The 20,599-nt window shown below is 40.8% G+C and overlaps 1 protein-coding gene across 1 annotated transcript in view; it reads right to left on the reverse strand.

Annotated features, from left to right (window-relative positions):
• Positions 1–12,325: 12,325 nt before the first annotated feature.
• The window catches only part of orc3 (origin recognition complex, subunit 3), a 67,017-nt gene continuing 58,743 nt past the window's right edge, over positions 12,326–20,599 (reverse strand). The window contains exons 19-20 of the mRNA XM_043686893.1: positions 14,566–14,645; positions 12,326–12,579 (exon numbers count right to left, since the gene is read on the reverse strand). Coding sequence (XP_043542828.1) covers positions 12,474–12,579; positions 14,566–14,645 — 186 coding nt within the window. The 3' untranslated portion in view covers positions 12,326–12,473. The remainder of the gene's footprint in view (positions 12,580–14,565; positions 14,646–20,599) is intronic.

The raw sequence follows: 20,599 nt of genomic DNA on the forward strand, positions 1-20,599 counted from the left end.
TTCAGCTGTGCACGTTGGTAAATAGTTAGGGCAAGTTCTACTGACACAATTGGCTGAGTCAAAAGGATATGGGTTTGTGAGCCACGCTCAGACGACAACTCACCAGAACAAAGGACCTGATACCCAACATGAGCAAAACTAATGTAGTGTACAAAATACCATGTATTGTACCTCAAGCACCTATTAAGAGTTGTCAGTCATCACTAGTTGATTTACTGACAATCTAAAACCACCTGGCCAGGCTAATCTCTCACTTCATTGAGCCAAAGTTGGTTCCTGCATCATGAGTGCAGGAGGGTATGCCAGGAACAGCACTAGCCATACCTAAAAATGTGTTAATCTGGTGAAGGTAAATGCAGAACTATTTAGGATGCCAAGCAGTGTAATCAGTCTGCAGTACAGGCAGGAGATTGTACAACTGATGCTGGTCTCCATAAGTTAAATTGACTCCATGTGATAACAAGAAAAAGCACTGAAGACTTCTGCTCCAGAATCAGTCCTGCTGCTGTACCTACACCATGAACCTGACAATGTGGAAAATTGGTCAGGTATGTCCAGGACAAATCCATCTGGCCAACTACTATGTTCAGTCTAACCTTGATCATTAAATTGGTATAAGGAGTCACTAATAGTGCTAATCAAGTGGCATTTATTCAACAATAAACTACTCAACAAAAAAAATGCTGGAAATCAGAGCAAGTCAGGCAGCATATGTGGAGAGAGAGCCTGCTAATATTTTGCATGTAGATAGCTCTTTATCAGAGCTTTGAAGTGAACGAGACTCAACATTCTCTCTCTCTCTCTCTCAATGCTGGCTGACCTGGGATTTCCAGTATTTGTACTAATGTGCTCTTAAACTACTCCTGCTCAGTTTAGGTTTTGCAAGGCCAACTTGGTTTCTACCCTTATTACATGTTGAGCCCAAGCATAGTGAAGAGCTTTAATCAAGAGAAGTGAGAATGGCTGTCATTGCCATCAATGTACCATTTGATTGAGTGTGGATTAAGGAGTCCTATCAAAACTATTATCACTGAGAATCAGCCAAACCTCTGCTGCTTGGAGTCATACCTAACAAAGAAAGAGTTTCTCACGCTGGTGTCCTCAATCCAAACATCCTCACTGACTTTCCCCCTACTTAGGTCAGAAGTAGCAATGTTTGCTAATGTTCAGTACATTTCATCAGACACAGATGCAGTCTATCTAAATACAAGACCTGGACAACATTCAGGCTCAGACTGCTAAGCGGGAAGTAATATTCATTCCATTTACAACTGCAGTAATACACCAAAGTTTATTTGACAGCACCTTCCAATCTCATAGCCTTTACCACCCAGGACAGCAGTTACAAAGGAATGCACATTAGTAGCTTGAAATCTATCTCTGTTTTGAACTTGGTTCATGACAAAATTTCCACAGCCCTCCTGGGTTAGACAATTCCAAAAACCTACCCCTCTGAGTGAAGTAGTTACACCATATCAGTTCTAATTGCTTGTTTTTTTTTATTCTGAAACCAGGTTCTGGAGCAGGGTTTAGATAGTTTTTCCTCTAATCACCAGAGAGTACAGTTGACCAAATGTCTCTTCATAGATACTCAAACCATTGCAGGAATTATTCTGGAGACTCATCTTTCTAACATTTGGTGCAGAGGCCTGGGATCATGTCCCAGCTGCTTTAGAGATGTATCATAACAATTGAGCATAATAATTAAAAATATCTATCCTTCCTTAGACTTGACTCAAAGAAGTCTTGGACCACACACAAACTTCAATATTAAAACTTTATTTTGATTAAGCTGGCCAGAGATCAATAGTCTATGATCCAGAGTATCAATCAAGACATCCCTAGATGGACTAATGAGAGATCTCTGATATTTAGCAAAAAGGCAACATATTTTATAACCCTTTTTGTATGTAAGAATTTTGTATGGTTTCAGTTCCCATGCAATGTAATGTTTCTACTTTTAATAATCTAATTTTAAATATAATTTATACATTTTAGTCTTGTTCACGTAGATCTAAGCTATTGATTTAAAGGTTTCTACCTCTGGTGTCATTCTCTTGTGTCAAAACAGATAAAGCTAAACATTTATCAGTATTTTATTTGGAGATGACCAAAGTTCTGCCTGGGGAAGTACAACTTCACGGTTATGCCAAGAGTCTTACCTTTTCATTGTCATGGTCAGGGTGACATCCATTTTAAACGTGTAATAATAATTTGTCCTACAAGTTGGAGACTTAAAATGGAGGTTTTTAACCATTATTGCCCCAATACTTTATCATTCCCTCCTTTTAATTGTCTTTATGATCAACCAGGCCATCCCTAAAGTTTGACGATAGCAACTAGGTGTTAGTGACCATAAGCATTTGAATGCAACAGTAAGTAATGTTGTCCCAAAATGTGAAAACATGCCCCGATAGTCTAAAGAGGCCCTTAAATAGCCACCATCCTGTAATACTACCAAATGCACCAAAATCTCTGTCTGAGTTTTGGAACCTCCTGGGTAATGTGCCTGGAGAGGTCAGGATCTGTCAGGAACATAGGTACAACATTCCTTTCCTACAATGGCACAAGTGCTACCCTCCTTAGCTAGTTGAAAGTCCAAGACCAAACAATTCTAAAGGGCCACTGTCCTGATTGATTTCAGCATTGATGTTAGTCAGGGCATTGCCAGTATTATTGGTGACAATTTTCAGTATTGTCCTTAGTCTACTTAACTCACTGCCCTGCAAATGGAAATGCAAAATGCAATTGGGGGGGGGGGGGGGGGAGGAAAACCCATCCCCATCAAGGATAGACCAGGAAGGTACCTCTTGGTCCTTGGGGGCGAAGGTAACTTGTCTAAAACCCAAATGAAAGGAAGTACATACCCTATATAACAAGATTCCTATCAGTCTGAGGGGAGCCATGGATAGGCTTAGGGTCCGCAAATAAAATAAGTGCTGTTAGGCGATTAGGCTAGTATCTCCATCTCTCCATGGCTTGGGAGTGGGGCCATTCCAGAGGGACCCTGATGTTTTATTATGGACGGCAGACCAATCAAACAAAACGTAACCAATGTAGTCCAATTTTGGCTACGTTCAATCCATGGGATAGTAAAGGAACCATATATAAATCACCAGAGAAGTTTCCATTTTTACTAAAGCAGAGTGTGTCATTAATGGCATTGTTAAGGACCACAAGGAAGGGGGCTTTATGGGATCTGGTATAGCCAGGTTGGTATCAATCCCTGAATAGGGTCATCTCATACCCTGCTGACGGCTATTCTTACACTTCCTTAATTTTATCAGAATCACCAGAAGAGTTTCGGTGTATTAGCCATTCGATCACCTTGGGCCAGCTAAAGGAGATAGGCCATAAAGGAATACCCCGCCCCCCCCCCCTCCCTGTGAATAGGGCAGTACATGAGCACATACCCAACAATTGTTACTTTTCCCATCATTTGGGCACTTTGGTAAGCCAATTACAAAAAGGCATCATGGGGTATAGATCATCTTAGTCGCCTCCCAGGGACGAAGAGGTGTCAGTCTGAAATCCTTCTGCCCTCAAAGTAAATCCACCCCAAAGTCATCAAAGTCACCAGTATCCAACACATTTTTTCTTAGTCCTTGTCTGTTCCTTCAGTGACTCGTTCTCACTCTGTTCTATGGATCCAGCAGAGTTGTCCTTGCACCTTTGTGGCCATGGGGTGGTCAACAACACCTGAAATGCTCCTTTCCAAGTTACCCGAGTCTCAGTTCTTAATCAGGACAAAACCTCCAGTTTCTACAGTAGGGCAGTCTCCCTCAAATGACCTTCTCAATAGGCTTGCCATACCCGTGGATGTAAACTTTGAAGAGTTTGGGTCAACTAATTTAGATATTTTCCCACGTTTTCATCACTTTTGTAGCAGTATTATCAGTCGTTGGGATGGCTTTGATCCATCTACTACTACCAGACAATACTTCCAACAATGTATGAAGTAATTCTATAAAACCAAGTTGTAGGCAAGGGGGTAGTTCCAGAACCGCAGGGTATCCCTTTTCCAGCATTTTGTCTTTTTACAAATTAAACATGCTCTAGCTCTTAGCTGCTTTCTGGAAATCCGGGTGCCACTAGGTTTGAAGTAAAGTATTAACCATCCTCTCCTTGCCCAAGTGTGTACAATTATGCACATAATCAACTACAATAAGTCGGAGCAAGGATGGAACAAACATGTCCTGCAGGGGTGACCACAGCTTGGTTTGAGTGTTGAGGGAGCACCCCATTTGAGTATATAGTTCATGCTCCTCAGCAGGGGCGTCCCCCTGTCATTCCTATATCTCACCAAAGCCTGGCATACCAGTCCTTATGCTATTTCTAACCAGATTTTTTGGGGAACCCAATGGAACCAGACGTATGGAGTGTAAGGCCACCTGCTTGGCATCAGTGTCTACCTGCTCATTGCCTTTGGAGACCGTAACCGTTACACCAGTGTGAGCTAAACATTTGTTTACCGCTAGACTGGCTGGCAATTGCAAAGCCTGTAAGAGGTTATACACAAGAACAGCATTCCTGATAGGCTGTCCTGTGGAAGTTAAAAATCCCATGTTCCCACAAGGCTCCGTAATTGTGGGACACGCCAAAAGCATAAACGAGTCAGTATATACATTGCCGATATTCCTTTGCTGATATACAAGCACGAGCGAGGGCAAACAAACTCAGCTTTCTGTGCCATCAGCAGAGTTTCAAAAGCTGCTTGCTTAACAATCACAGAATCAGTGGCAGCTACGTATCCTGACCAACATCGTCCTATCCCAGGGACGGTAAGTAATTAAGTAAAACTGCAGTATTGGTTTTGCAGCTGGACTCGCCGTTGCTAACAAATCATTGACATACTGTACAACTGTCAATCCCCGTGGTAGTTCCATGGTCACGATAAGGATGCTTCACTCCCCGGTGGCCATATCTCCCGTGGTTAAAACAAGGGTCTGCCATTCATCCCGGAGGGGATTTCACTGTCTTATTCCCAGTCCCAGAAGTGTATTACTGGGGCCTGCCTGTTCCCCTTTCCAGGGTTCCCTCAGGAAAGGGTTACTCAGCGGTGGTCGATTGGCAGGCATCTGAGGTAGGATCTGCCCCCCCCCCGTGGGCACCCCGGTCCCAATCAACCTCGTCAGGGTTGGCACACTGGGTATAGGGACTGAGGTCATTGGACATATTTGTTTTTTACCTGTAACCTGGATCACCTCAGCCTCTGGCCATCCCAGAAGACTACCACCGCTCACCTCAATTGCAACTGGGAATTCTGGGAATTCTTGGAACAGTTCATATTGTTTGTCCAGATCATGTCAACGACACCAGTAAGAAAACATTGCAAAAGCGTAGCATTAAACAAAGGTGAGTCATCTTAATTATAGGCTTGATCACCTGCAAATGTTCCTAACAGGCAACAAACCTCTCCCAATAATCACTTCCTGACCCTCCAGATTTGGATCTTACGCCAGTACTTTACTAATTTTTACAGATTGTTGTAAGGCTTGTTCTAATGCCTGGATTAAGTGGTCCACCTGGACATCATTGTTAGGGAATCTTGCCCAAGTCCTCATAACTACGGACTGGCCCCACACCACCCTGGTCCATCTGTTCATGACACTTGGTAACTTCTTCAGGAGAAAGGATCATACAGCAAAGAGCAAACAAGTCCTCAGGAGTGGCATTATACGTCTGTATTGTCCTTTAGGAATATTGAGCAAATCGGGCCGGTCTCTCCTTGCGGTCAGGGGCTTGGTTCACTATCATTTCTTGAGATTTCCAGGGGATATAAACACCGAGAGTAGGTGGTTGGTTGGTGTCTTTGGCAACCTTAGGATTCAGAGTTTATCAGTGAAAATTGCTCCCTGCCCCATCAAGACTTACTCTGTTTCCCGGGATGGCCCTTGGTTGAGGATGATCCAGGCCGCTCATCCCAGTGATGTCGGAAATGAAACTGGTGTCCGATACTGGACCCTACATCTTCAGAGTAAGGGGGAGGTTTAGAATTAGGTGTGCAGGGACTATCAGGTGATGTTCAGGGCTCAGCGGGTATCCTGGGATTAAAAAACCAATTCCTCGTCCTTATCAGTGTTATCCCCTTCCTCATACAATGTCGGTATGCCAGGCATAGGCTCAGGATCCTGAGTAGAACTTAGGTTCTTCTTACAGTGCTGTTGCTTTATTCCTTTCTTATCTTTCTCAGACTTAGTGTCCTTACACTGTTTCTCCTGTTCCAGTATTCACCTTCCAGCCACCCTCAGCTTTTAACATCTCCCAGCTTTTGGGAGTTCCATCTGCTGTACATACTTCTATCCCCCTATCACATGCATTATTCCTCCAACTGGCCATTAAGATGTCTTTCCATTTACTATCAGCTTTATCCTTCCATTCTTCAATTAATAATTTACACTTTTTCTCTCAATTTTTCTTTCAAATTAGGTTTACCGCCTGTTCACAAGAGGTCACATTCCAGATCCCTAGTTTCCTGACCTATACAGAAGGTACAGAATCAAGACTTAAATGTCATATACTTAGTATGACACTTCCTAAAGTGTTTAAATAATAAATTTACAGTCATTAGTAATACTTCTAGTACATCCCTGTTAAATTTTCAAATTTTTTAAAAAAATAAGTTGATTAACTATTGTTGAGTCCTAAAATTTTCAATGTACCCACTGCATCTGCTAAACTGGCTGCTGATCTGTTTGTTTGCGGCCAATGTTGTAATTCCCCCAAGAATGACCTTTCTTTTGCAACTTTTGCTTTCAATTCTTTAAATTTTCCTTTTTGCCCTGTCAATTTGAACATCCATGAGAATTCATGCCTTCATACTATCCAGAAATAGCTTTGTATTCAAGAATTTTTGAAAAAAACTCCAAGTTAGATTTTTCATACTCTTAAGCAAGTTTATCATAATTACAAAATCAAAATGGCTGCAGTACAGAATGTTATCCAACCTGTTGTTTCAGTGTCAGTTCTTTGCAATGAGGAACGCAGCAAGTCTCAATCGCCCTTAATGTTTCTTCTTTCGCTCCACTTTCATACATTTTACTGAATATTGCCGTTACTTCTATTACCAATTGCATATACAATGCTCAATTTATTTTAAGGGATGGTCTAGGTGAACATTAATCATTACAGCCATGCGTCCACTTAACCATGAGGCAATGACACAGATCACTGACAATGTATAAAGGTATACATTGAACCAATTGAACTTGCCAACTAATTCTGATTTTGTAATTCAGGACTAATACAAATATGTTGACTAATATAACCATATCCTCTAATTGAGAGATGGAAACTGAACAAGTGGCTAAGACATTTCACTGTAAATTAGAAATCTATTTTATACCACATCCACAATTTCCTTTTCTACCCTCTTCAGAGAAAAACAAAAGCAATTTAAAGCATTCGGAACTGCTGTAGGTCTGATTTTTTACACTACTGGCACTCTAACTTAACCCTCACTAATTCCACAGATTTTAAAAGGCACCAAACGCAGAAAAACAAATTAATATGGTCAAGCCCACATAGGAAATGAATATTTTCCATGTCTGTGAGCACAGACATACCAATTTATAACCATAGAGATAATTGATTTATCATGCCTGTTTTTACATTAACAAAAATGGGACAGACTCAAAAGTGAATCAAATGACATAAACAGTATAAATTTTATTTCCAATTATCCCAAGTGACTAAACAGATTATGATTAGAATTATCAAGTCAATCTGTCCATTCCAAAAATTCTATTATACCAATAAGATGTAAATGAATGCTTCCTTGGCCACCATAACCATCTTCATTACATATTCTGAGTAAATGTTATATTCGCATGCGAACCTCTATGAAAAGGTCAAGAAATAATCACTCTCCATAATGATGTATACTGGTTGAAATGCCTACATATTAATCCCACAGCAGCAGACTAGTTTTTCTTTCCAGAGAAGGGAGTGTTTTTTTTTAAGTAGAGTGATTTTTTTTATTATGCTCGCATCGCTGATCACAGAACTACAGTAGCAGTTACAAGGGCAGGAGCCTTCACATCTCCTTCAATACCCAAGTATCAATGAATGTCACCCTCACATTTTGATCAGTTTTCTCAGATTTTGGAACATTTTTCGAAAATTTAGTTCCAACAGGATTGTATTTCAAAAATTCCAATTTTCATTACAGTTTCAAATCATCATGGATTTCCAAAATGTAGATTTAAATCAAAACATTCCTGGATCTCAAGTTCCAGGGACAAAAAAAAGATATTATTATACAAGACCACGTGTAACCATCAACAAACAAAAGTACATTCAAACCAGACCACAAAGAGATCACACTTAGTTCAGTGGTCACACTTAGTTCAGTGGTCACACTTAGTTCAGTGGTCACACCCACCAAAAAGCTGCCGTCTGTCTCAGATTCCTTTGCCTTTTTGATTTTTTTCAAAATTTCTACCAATTGTCTAATGAAATCATAATTAAATGTGCTATCAGGTGGAAACGGCTTCTCAGTTCTTTGTGTCCATTTCACCCATTTTATGACAAAGTTATTGTTTTGGAATCAGTTCTCCAGTCTTTAGGCAGCTCTCACACAAACACACACTATCAAAATCATGCAATCATTCAAACTGGACGTCACTTAATTTGTATATTACAATTTACCAAGTTGCCCAATTTACACAAAGAATTTACTAAAATGTCCAATGTTTCTGAGGGGTCTCTCACCCTTATAAATCATTTTCCTGATCAGATATTCACTCACACATAGTCTGAAATAGAGTCCCCTATCCAGTTATCTAGGGGGACTGTCCCATCATATGTTATGACTTCTTACTCTAATATAAACATATTGCAACTGGCTTTATCAATACTACGGAGTGAGGAATTTACTGAGCCTGCTCTCCTTTCTCTATAATCTCATAATTTCAACTGGCCATATCCGAGTGAGGCAGCTCTCAGTCAAATCTGTCAGATAGTGGTAGCCACTTCCCTGACTGGAGTCCCCAGTCTCGATTCTATCTCAGGAACAATACACAACAGCCTATGTCACCCCACAACAAGCTAGAGCAACCTCGTCAAAAATAAAATCCTACAGACTTTATAATCCAGGTCCGCGTGGTTTGTTTGATCCCTTCAAGGCACTAGTCTCACTGGGCGAGGGGCAGATCATCTGCCCAAATACAAGGAGTGGTCTGAGGTAAAATACCTTGGGGCGCCCTACCACTCCATTATGCTCAATTCAAACTCTCAGTCACTTATTCAGCCCAGAGAAATGTTTCCTATGTTGCGATCGGAATCATGGCACCAAAAATGGTGACTCAAAGTAGTCTTGGACCACACAAAAATTTCAATGTTAAAACTTACTTCATTTCAAGTAAGCCGGAAAGAGATCAATAGTCTATAGTCCAGAGTATCAATCAAGATATCCCTGGGTGGAGTATTGAGAGATCTCTGATTTTCAGCAAGACGACAACATATTTATGGCCCTTATGTGCATAACAATTTCATATGTTTCCATTCCCACACAATGTAATGTTTTTAACTCTACTTAAGTTCTCATAATTTAAATTAGATGATTAATATATTTTAGTCTTGTTCACACAGAACTAAACACATGGATTTAAATGTTTCTACATCTGGTGCCATTCTCTTGCTCAAATAAAGGTAAACATTTGTCAGTATTTTGTTTGGAGGTGACGAAAGTTCTGCCGAGGAAAGTACAACTTCACGGTTATTGCAAGAGTCTTATATTCCTTAATAATTCTCATGGTCATGGTGACTTCCATTTTAAATTTGTAAGACAAATTATTATTGCAAGATGGAGACTTAAAATGGAGGGTTTTAACCATTGATTCCCCAATACTTTATCAAGACAAAGGAACTAGAACTGCACTCAACACTTCAACTAATTGTCAGTTACACCCCATCAAGTCCATTCTTTCCAATCTCCATGGGCTTCCCCTACACCAGAAAATTAAGGTCATCACCAGAGAATTTGTTCTGATGAAAGGTTAACTGATTCTCTTAGAGGGTCTTACATGCTCAGTATTTTCAGCTTATTTTGTTCTAACACTTGCAGTATTTTGCTCTGCATCACTTAATTTTATTCCTCTATGAACGTGATCCTCTAAAATCTTGAACAATCTATTCTCCTTGCAGACCACTTCCAAACGTTTACTTATTTTGAGCTCCACCAGTTACTTTTTCTTTCAGCCACTGTACCCCATCTTCTGCAATTCTCCCCTTCAATCTCACTCTGTTGCTACTTTGATTTGTCTTAAAAATTTCCTGAAATCTTTCCTCTTCTCTTGCACCTACTACAATCCTGTGGTGTAAAATTATGTCCCAATACATGTGTGAATCATAATGTAACACATGTATTGGGCCAAGCAGTGGAATGTGGTGAAACGGTTAAAAATTATGTCCCAATACATGTGTGAATCTAACCGGAATGGAGGTGTTGCTTAGTCCCGTGTGAATCTTATTACACACCTCCCCGTGTGAATCTTCTTATCTGTATGTAACCAGAATGGAATGTGTTTTTTAGCCTTGCTCTGCTGTTCACATGAATGTTTATATCTGGAAAAGAGTATATCAGCTGGAAAAGTCTCCAGTTCGGGGAGTCTGCTCCGGGGTTACGTTTAACCGCCGAGCGTGGGTTGTTGGCAACCGCTCTACGAGAACTGACGGCTCCCAGTTCCGGTAACATGTAGAGTGAGTATAAGCCAGACCCGTTGGTTGTGGCGACGCTGCGGGGAATAAAATGCCCATATTCTAGCAGACTCGCCTCTTGGTCGTTTGTTCTGTGTCAGACTACTCTCCTACGAACCTGACCTTGAGAATTTTTTTAAAACAAATCCTGAGCAACTAGATTGTCTTAGTTGTGATGTACATGAAATGCAATTAAGATATAATAGATGACTGGACGACTCTATAAACTTTTCTACCTCCCTCCAATTTACATTCAGATACATCCAATTATTTGCAACTTGTTCTGACAAAGGATAATTTAATTCCAGAATTTCCAGAACTAGAATGAGATTACTCATTCAAAACAATTGTATACATTTTTTTCTTTCACAACCACTGAACAAGACAATGTGCTTACCGCTTATGATATATTTTGAACTTGCAGGAAGCACAGCAGCCAAGGGTGGCCCAGTGGTTAGCACTGCTGCCTCACAATACCAAGAACCTCGGTTCGATTCCACCCTCAGGTGACAGTCTGTGTGGAGTTTGCATATTCTGCGTGGGTTTCCACCTGGTGCTCTCACAGTCCAAAGATGTGCGGGTTAGGTGTTCAAGCGATGTGCAGGCTAGGTAGGTTAGCCATGGGAAATGCAGGGTTATTGGGTAACGGGGTTTTGGGTGGGATGCTCTTTGGAGGGTTGGTATGGACTCGATAGGCTGAATGGTCTGCTTCCACACTATAGTGATTCAATGATTTTGGTCACAGCAAGCCCCCACAAACAGGAATGTGGTCATGAGAAACTGATTATCTATGTGATGTTGATTGAGAGATAAATATTAACCAGGTTTGGGTGCCCTACTCTTCTTTGATATAGCATATTGGATATTTTACACCTACCTTCGAGAACAGTTGGAGCCCAAGTTTAAACTTTTGCCTGAAAAGTTTAGGTTTCTCATGGGGAGGGGGGGGGGGGGCTTTAAGCAACAACTTTCGGAATCAAACGGAGGGAGTGCTACCAATCCAGCTCCTTTGCATCTGCTCTCTTTTCTGTTCTATTGACTACAAAATACACTTCAAATGTGCTGTGAATATCTAGCAATGGGAACAAAAACAGAAACTGTTGGAGAAACTCAGCAGGTCTGGCAGCATCTGTGGAGAGAAAGCAGAGTTAACGTTTTGGATCATGACCCTTCATCAGAACCCTTCTTTCAGGATCACTGGATCTGTAACCTTTATTATAACCTATTAAATAGTGGATGGGTTTTGGACATAAACTTCCCTGAAGCAATACTAGTAGTTTTAAAGAGAAGCAAATTTAACTTGTATAATAATAACTTTAAACTCTCAATTTCTGAAAGCTAATAAACTTAATTAATTGCACATTTTTGGTGCCCCTACTGTCACAAACTGCATAGATGATCAGGTCCATGATAGTCTCAACTGGGGTGGTTTTTCCAGAGATGACAAGGTGAGAACATTCTCAGACAATAGGAAGAAAATAAATATAATGCAATGTATCAACTAGGTTATTGTTAGACATTCTGCTATCTGGTCAAAGACCACTTTGGACTGGTAAGTGTTTGATTGCATGCATGCTCATCATCTGTTAATGTGAAAGTACAAACAATATCTTCATAAAGTGCAACATGTATGAAATAGATCTTTTATTGGCCATTGTAAATGTTCATTCTATACTATAGCACATCAAATTCTAAATAAACACGTTGTTAGCATGATCTCCAGTTCTGGTGCAAAATGTTCAAAAAAAACAGAAAGGAAGTTGGGGTGACTGTGATCAGAAGCCACCCCACGTTAGCCTCGCCACGTGATCAGTCTTCTGTTTAGTTGGTTTAATAAAGCCCAAAAACTCCAGCTCAGAAACAGCACGAATAAAACGAGCACTGACAAAGTTAGTCAAGGAAAGCTGTTTGCTTCGAAAGTACTATTTAAAATTTAGGCAAGTTACATTAACATTTCCTATAATTAATCTTTCTTTTCCATGACTATCCCTGGTTCTGGACAATACTCATTTATGGCAATGTAAATGAAGAGACAGTCCAAATTATTTTCCTCACTCTCCATTTAAGAATGGGGAGCACTGAGTGAATGCACTATGTGGTCTTTCCTGTGTGCGAACATCCAAGTTCAACTCTTGATCAGTGCTTCACAGCCTGTCACACTGAGGCGGGAGTGAGTTGCTATGATTGGCCTTGAATCATGGCTAAGAAAGCACTTTGAAGAGAAAACTTGTTTTATTTGAAAAATATTTTTTAAAAATCATATGGATGGAGGGACAGGATCAGAATTGGCTGCGATTTCCTGAAATACTGGAAGAATCTCATGATCTTGCAGATAACAAAGAAAGGGAGGCTTCACTTATTGTGTAGCAAATTGAGACTTGCAAACAAGCAGAGATGTACTGCCATTCAATTGCCTCATGTACCACAATTACTTGTGCCTCGTCTGTTATCTGACTCTAAGTTTGCTTGCCTTTTATTCTCCTCTGGCGTCTCTATCTACATTCCTGTCTCTAAACATTTGTCAAACCTCATCAATATGTGGTTTCATAATGACAAGAAGTGATTCATGCCCGTAGCCAGGCAGCTGATTGGAAAGTTGAAAAATAGCAAATACTTCAAAATCAAACCTAGTCACATTATTGCATAAAAAAAAAGAACTAATTTTAAATAAAAATTGGGAGCAATTCAGTTTAATTGCACGCATGAATTTTGGTCACTGATTAGTCACCGTCTACAAGTCTGAAGCATGCAACATTATAAGAAACAAACTCTAGCATGGCTTTCACCAACCTCACTTCCTCCCCCTCTCTGTCTCTCTCTCTCACACAAATGCACAAAACTGTGCCTAATGGTCCCTTTCAGAAGTGGATTGTTACCACGTCTCTGAATCAACCAGCAAACCATCTCAGCTGCCATGCATAGTAGGGGCGGCTGGAACTATTGCTGAATTATTATTTGAATGAATTCCAATTGCAGGGGGAAAGGTGAGGAAAAATTGTGGTACCAAGGAGATGTTTTAAAAAAAAAAAAGACCCCTGCACCCTGGGAGCTTCCTCTTACACAGCCAAATGGAATTAATGGTCCAATTCAGATTCCTTTTTCCTTCGTGAAGCTTAGGATAGCACATTCTGTTCAATATCTCAAGGTCATGGGAGAGAACACTGGTTTTGCGTAACTGAATGCTAGGTCATTTAGCACAGCATAATTCAATATACTCCATTTCTTGCATATCTCTAAAAGGATTCGGGTCGGGCTGGCTTCACCAAATGGTCATGAAACAATAGACTAGTGACCACAACTTATCGTCTTTCTCTCAAACACCCTGTCTGAGCAAGGATATAAGTGGGGCTGTTGGTGGGTGGGAAGAGGGACATGAGCATGTCCTGAACTCTTACATTTCATTGTAAAATTGAACAATATTGCTATGGCAAAAATTATAAAATTAGAAGATCAAAAATAAGATAATGCCTGATCTGGGTTTTGCCTCAGTTGCATTTTCCTGCACGTCCCCCATAATCCTCCACAGAAGTTAACCCTGCCTGACTATTTAATGGTTAGAACAGACACACATCACTTACAGTGTGCATTGTATGTGACAGGAAGCATGATGAATAGATTGTAACATCTGCCTGTGTGCACATTAGCATTTGCAGTCTCCCATTGAGCTGCATGCATGAGCCGGAGGATGTATGAAAATGTAATTTATTGCAGTGCCTGAAGAGTGACAGCTAACAGCGCCAGGAAGCCTTCAGAATACAGAAGATTTCACTGATACATCTATCTACACGTTGTACTTAACAAACTACTTTTGTTGCTATGGGTTTCTAATAATAGAACAGGTCGGTATGTAAATGCAAGAAAGGATACTGCAGAACCTGATCCACCTGTCCTTTACTTGGTTTATCTGGGTCCTGTCCTTCTGAAGCACTAACGACAGTAATAAATGCCTAGGAATAAAGAAAAATCCAGTTCAAGTAACAGCAAAAGCAGCAGCACAGGTACACTGTCTGGCCACACGGCCATTTTCAGTCTCATAAGCAACTCTTGCTAAACAAAAGAATTATAATTAAGGGGTAAAGTGTACTTAGTTTGAGAGACATTCATCCATTCAATCTTCCTAAATAATATGTCTTTATCAATACGGCAGGATTTTCAGAAGGTATAAAGGAAGCAGCAAGAGGCAAATAAAGTTCTATCAGGCAAACTGATTTTATTTTAAACAATTAAAAATAACAGGGACGTTCACTGATGATTGCACCATGTTCAGCACCAGTCACATTTCCTCAGATACTGAAGCAAATGCAGCAAGACCTGAACAATATCCAGGCTTGGGCTGACAAACTGCATTTAATATTTGCACCACACAAAGGTGCCATACATCTTCAACAAGAGAAAATCTAACCATCTCCCCCTGACATTCAATGGCATTACCATGAATTCCACACTATCCACAGATAAATAAAGCAGCTTAGCAGTACACCATGATGAGGGCTCCAACTGCACTGCTGCATGGTGACAGGACAACATCTAGAGGGCTCATTCCCCACATAACCAATGTTCCAAATTCCAGTCAGTATATTAAATATTCTTTCAGATTGCAAACAATTCTTCTGAATCCACCATTATCTACCCAATATCTCAGAACACAATATCACAATGTAACAGGGAACTCTTACTCTCTTTCTTCTTGAGTTCTCTGCCGAAAGGCAGGTCTGACTCTCAGAGCTATGAGTGGTAAGGTACATGGGTAGATCAACAATTCAGCCAGTCAGAATGGGGATGAAACCCTGTGGCTTTGGTACAGGCTCCAAATCCTTGCCAAGACATGGCTGACCAGGATTCCCTCCTGCTCTTACCACCTGGCATTGGTGTACATTGGAAGGATTTGCAAAATGATACCCATCCTGCTTGGCTGCGGTATGAATGCACTTTCCTCAGTCATTACGTCACACAGATTCTGGGGTCATAGGGACACTACCCACTGCATCTTCTGACCTCCCTTTACGGTTTACATCCACATCGCAATACGTTTCCAGCAGTTAGTGCACAGAGTGAGCATTTTGGCAAGAATCCCGGTTTGCAATATCATTTATCCAAAAATCAGGAAGAAAGCAAGTGCATTCCTCATCAATATACCCACCTATTTAAACTGAGGTCGACAGAAACTCTGATTAACCCGACATGCAATCACTCAGCCAATAAATGGTACTATTTACAGAAGCTGGATTGATAACAGTACACAGTGAAACAGTGACATTTATACTCTTTCATGCATAAAACAGACGCCACTCAGTTTCATTCTAAAACTGAAAACAGAAAACCACTTTCTGTAAGCTCAATCTAACAGAGCTCATTAAAAAAAAGATGCCGAGGCCTGTATAAAACAGACAGCCCTTTGACTATTGTCTGTAAGATGTGCACTCACTACCAATATAAAATGTGTATAAGGTCTCTGGCCAATGGCCAATAATTCAAGATAACAACCAATTAAATTGCTAACAGGATTCGAAGGGAAAGCTGTATATAGGCTAGCACAACTAGCACTAGGCATAACTATCACCAGGAATTTGTTGGTGGTGTTAGGCCAATCAGCTCTGTTCCAGGATATCACTCAGAGTGCTGGAAGCTCCTCATTAGTATAATGGTTATTATTCACGCTTATTACACAGGAGGGGGTCCACTTCCTGACGGGGAGAGCTTGATCTCTGTGCAATTAAAAGCATCAGTCTTTGTGGTCAGTACATTCAGCAGTTCACCGAAAGGTTGGTATTGCCAAACCGTGAAGGTCGGTCGCGCCTTTCACCGTGAGCATCCAGGAACCCCTTTCCAATGGGTGTACCTACACCACATAAACAGAAGCCATTCAAGACAACAGCTCACTGACAAAATCTCAAACGGCTGCGAGAGGGTGGGTGATAAATGTTGGCCGTATCAGCAATGCCCACTCTGAAAAATAAATGATAGAGATCCTGCCCTTATTCAAAGGATTTTGAAACTGCCATCAATTAACGTTACTGCCCAAAAGTACATTATCCATTATTTCTGTGCCATGGGCAGGGAGCTTCTTCCTTAATCAAATGCCAGACAACCCAGTGAAGCACCACCTTAAGCAGCAGGCTATCCTAAAGTGATAGGCAAAAGTGAGGATTGCTGATGCTGGAAATCAGAGTTGAGATTAGAGCGGTGCTGGAAAAGCGCAGCAGTTCAGGCAGCATTCAAGCAGCAGTAAAATCGACATTTCGGGCAAAAGCCCTTCATCAGGTCCTGATGAAGAGCTTTTGTGCAAAATGTTGATTTTCCTACTCCGCGGACCTGTTGTGCTTTTCCAGCACCACTCTAATCTATCCTAAAGTAGTTCTGAGCAGCAAACAGCACAAGCTTGTTGAGGCTGCACATAGCTCATGGGGTGATTCATCAGGTCGCTACTGCACAGGGTCAAACAAATGTGGCAAACCTGTGGCAAATTCAGCAGGCAATAAAATACTTTACACAGCCCTTGGAGTTGGCCCCTTATATGTTTATGTCAGCAATTCATAAATACAAGTGATAGAAATTCCAAGAGACAAATAATTTAAAGGAATCACCACCTCAACCATACTCAGGCTCCTTCGAGGGACTGTTGCAGCAATGGGAAAAAAGAAATGCAATTTACTTAATCATCTCTGTTGCACATCAACTTCTTTCATCAATGCTCCTCCTTTCTCAAGCATTTGGCTTCTACTTAACATTCGATTCCATACTACTTTTGGCTACACAGGTAAACCTGGCCAGTTTTCTGAGCAAACGGTGATCCAGCAGTTGCTTGCCATCAAACTCATGGGATTTCTCATCAGCCAATGCCCTGGACCTGCTTTTCCAGTATGTGCCATTGGATGGGAATCAAAAAGAGGGAAACCTCCTTCCCCTCAGCAAGAAGCAAACTACGGCACCTACATTATAGCCCTGGCTGAGGCAAGCTAATTCAGCCATAAACAAAACAGTTGTTTTATATTATTACACTGAGTCATCAGGGAGTTATAAAAATAATTTTAATAAAATCATTTACGTTTGTATTTGGAACCAGAGCCATGTAAAATCCAATGGATAAAAACAATAATTGCGATCTCATGCACTCTTTAAGAACGCACACAATAGAACAAGGTCTCAAAGGGAATGCAGTCTATTTCATCTGGTACAGGAAGTTACAGCTAAATGACACCTCTGCCTGAAACAGCTGTTCCCACCATTCAAAATTATCGTGCAATTTTATTTTTAGAAAAATTTCAAAATTTCTATTTCAGCCTATCATGGTTGTAACTATTGTCATTAAATTTTAGTGGGAGTCAAATCACAGATGTCTGGAATTGTTTCCAGCAAGTTGGGATTATTGGTGTAAAGTTTGCACTATGCTGTTAAATTACTGCTTCTTCCTGCAAAGGGAAGTTAAACTGGGAAACTTACTACTTTCCTGAATTTGACCAGAATTCAACCAGCGCAGCGTGTGGGGAAATGGGCGGTAATAATAAATGGCTGAGGCCGTGAGATTAGCCAAACAGGGAGCTAATATGGTGCCAGGTGGAGATAATGCTGGCTTTGATAACTTAACCTTCGATGTTTATTTCAAGTCAGCCTAGTCTACCTCAGATTACCCCAGAAGGGGAAAGGGTTCTCAGAAATGTGAATAGGTGAAGCTCACTGTCTCGTGTTACTATTGTGCAGCAAATCCACAAGTAGGTTTGTCCACTGAAAGGCCAAAAGGATGTGTTCCCTACCACGCGAATGAGGGATGTGATAACTGAGCTTCAGTGCCAGTGTGATGTAGGCTGGACATTCCAATGACTGATGGATCAGATTAAAAACACATTCCACTGACCTGTGACAGCTGGCAGCATGCCACTTGTGCTCAACTAGCTCATGTTTACAAGTCTCAGAGAAGCATATCCTCCATTAGATATGATTCTGTCATTGTCATTTAATAAATAAGCTGGAGTGAGCGAAGACTCTCAGTGAAAATCAATTTAAGATCCTCAGCCAGGCCTGCAGTGTGATGCATTTGCATGTGCTAGAAACTGCATGCGTGAATACACAGGACCACATACACATTCACTGCACCTTTTTCCAAAAGGAAGAGGGCTGAGGAGCCAGCCAAACTCTGCTGCATCCCCATGGCAACACCAGGACCAATCAGAATCATCCTGCCTGGTCCGAGCATTAAGATAACTGTTCTTGCTGCATCTCCATGCAGATATCAGCCTGACCAATCACCATCCTCTTTTCATTCTGTATAAAGTCGTCTCCCTTTTCTCCAGTCTGATTCTTGTGTCCAATGAGTGCAAGACAAAAAAACACTTCAACTTAATGTCTCCTTTCAGCAATGGTTTAATTCTGAGCTGAAAAGAAACTTTAAAATTTGGGAGTCTGGAAATAGCCACACAGTTTTGTCTATTGTGGGGCTGCTGGAGGAGCACAAAGGCCTTTTGAGGCCCAGGTCATTTGAAGACTAGGCTTCATTGACCTGTTGCTCGTAAGCTACCTGCTCCGAAGAGATATCTAATTGTTTAATGGTCTGCAACGTTTCAAACAGTATAATTTTGCAACTTCAGGCATGGGAAGAATTGCAGTACACCAGCAGGAATTTAGCCTGTAACCACGACAGAGATCAAGCTTAAAATTGGCTGTTGGACAACAGTCAATAAATGAATTCATTTTGAAACTGTAGGGTTACATTTTTACAGTCTTAACATTTTTGGATTTAATTAGTTGGAATAATATTTTTCATCATCAGATGCATTTACTGTCTTCTAGGTTAATAATGATGTGAACAGAGTACTGACTGCCAGACAGGACACAATGAGTAGGAATAAACAAGTCTTTTTTTGAGTGGCAGCAGTGACTAGGGGATGGATCAGTGCTTGGACCTCAGCTATTCACAATAAATACGAGTGAAAAATCTCCAAACTCGCAGATGACACAAAGCTGAGGGAGAAGGTGAGCTGTGGGGAGGATGCAGAGATGCTTCCCTGTGATTTGCACAAGTTGAGTGAGTGGGCAAAAGCACAGCAGATTAATATAATGTGGATAAAAGTGAGATTAACCACTTTGGTAGCAAAAACAGAAAGATGGATTATTCTCCAAATGGCAATTTAGAGGGGGAGGTCACAGATCAAGGATATGGGGTGGGATACTTCGGATTGAGATGAGAAGTAATCTCCTCACCCAGAGTCTGTGCAATTCTCTGTTACAGAAACAGCTGAGGCCAAAATATTAAACGTTTTCAACAAGGAGTTAGATATAATTCTTGGGGCTAAAGAGATCGAAGGGTACAATTGAAAGCAGGAACACGGTACTGTTGGATGAACAGCCTTGATCATATTGAATGAAGGAACCAGCTGGAAGGTCCTGTTTGCGAAGTTCCCCAGAATATATAGCTGCATACAACTGGACTGCTCCTTAGGTGTAAAGATCAGCTTGGTTCAGTACAAGGCTGAACAGGAATATGAAAACAGACTTCATTCTTGTTTTCACAGCTGAGATGTATGCTCTTATACAACACCGTGAAACAGCTGGTAAAGTGATCCTCGCGCTCTGGATGTAAGCGGAAATTTATTCTCATGACGACCCAGATCATAAAACCTTAACATAACCCTATTCAGTTTGATGAACATTAGTGGCAAGTCACAGAAAGGTTCTGTGCCAAGCACGTCCAGGAAACTCAGTGTCGACTTGATTCTACAATATCTGAGTGAGGCACGTTGTAAAATTGTGGTCGTGAATATTCAGGCTTAACTATTAGTACTGATGCTTCATTGATGAATGAAGCATAAATCAGAACATCAATATTTGTTAGTTCCTAAACCCAGCTTGAAAGATATGCAATTTAATGGCAAGAGCCTAAAGTGGTACATTAAGTTGGAAGGATTAG

This window comes from Chiloscyllium plagiosum, chromosome 3, assembly GCF_004010195.1.
Source record: "Chiloscyllium plagiosum isolate BGI_BamShark_2017 chromosome 3, ASM401019v2, whole genome shotgun sequence".
In the NCBI taxonomy this organism is placed as follows: Eukaryota; Metazoa; Chordata; class Chondrichthyes; order Orectolobiformes; family Hemiscylliidae; genus Chiloscyllium; species Chiloscyllium plagiosum.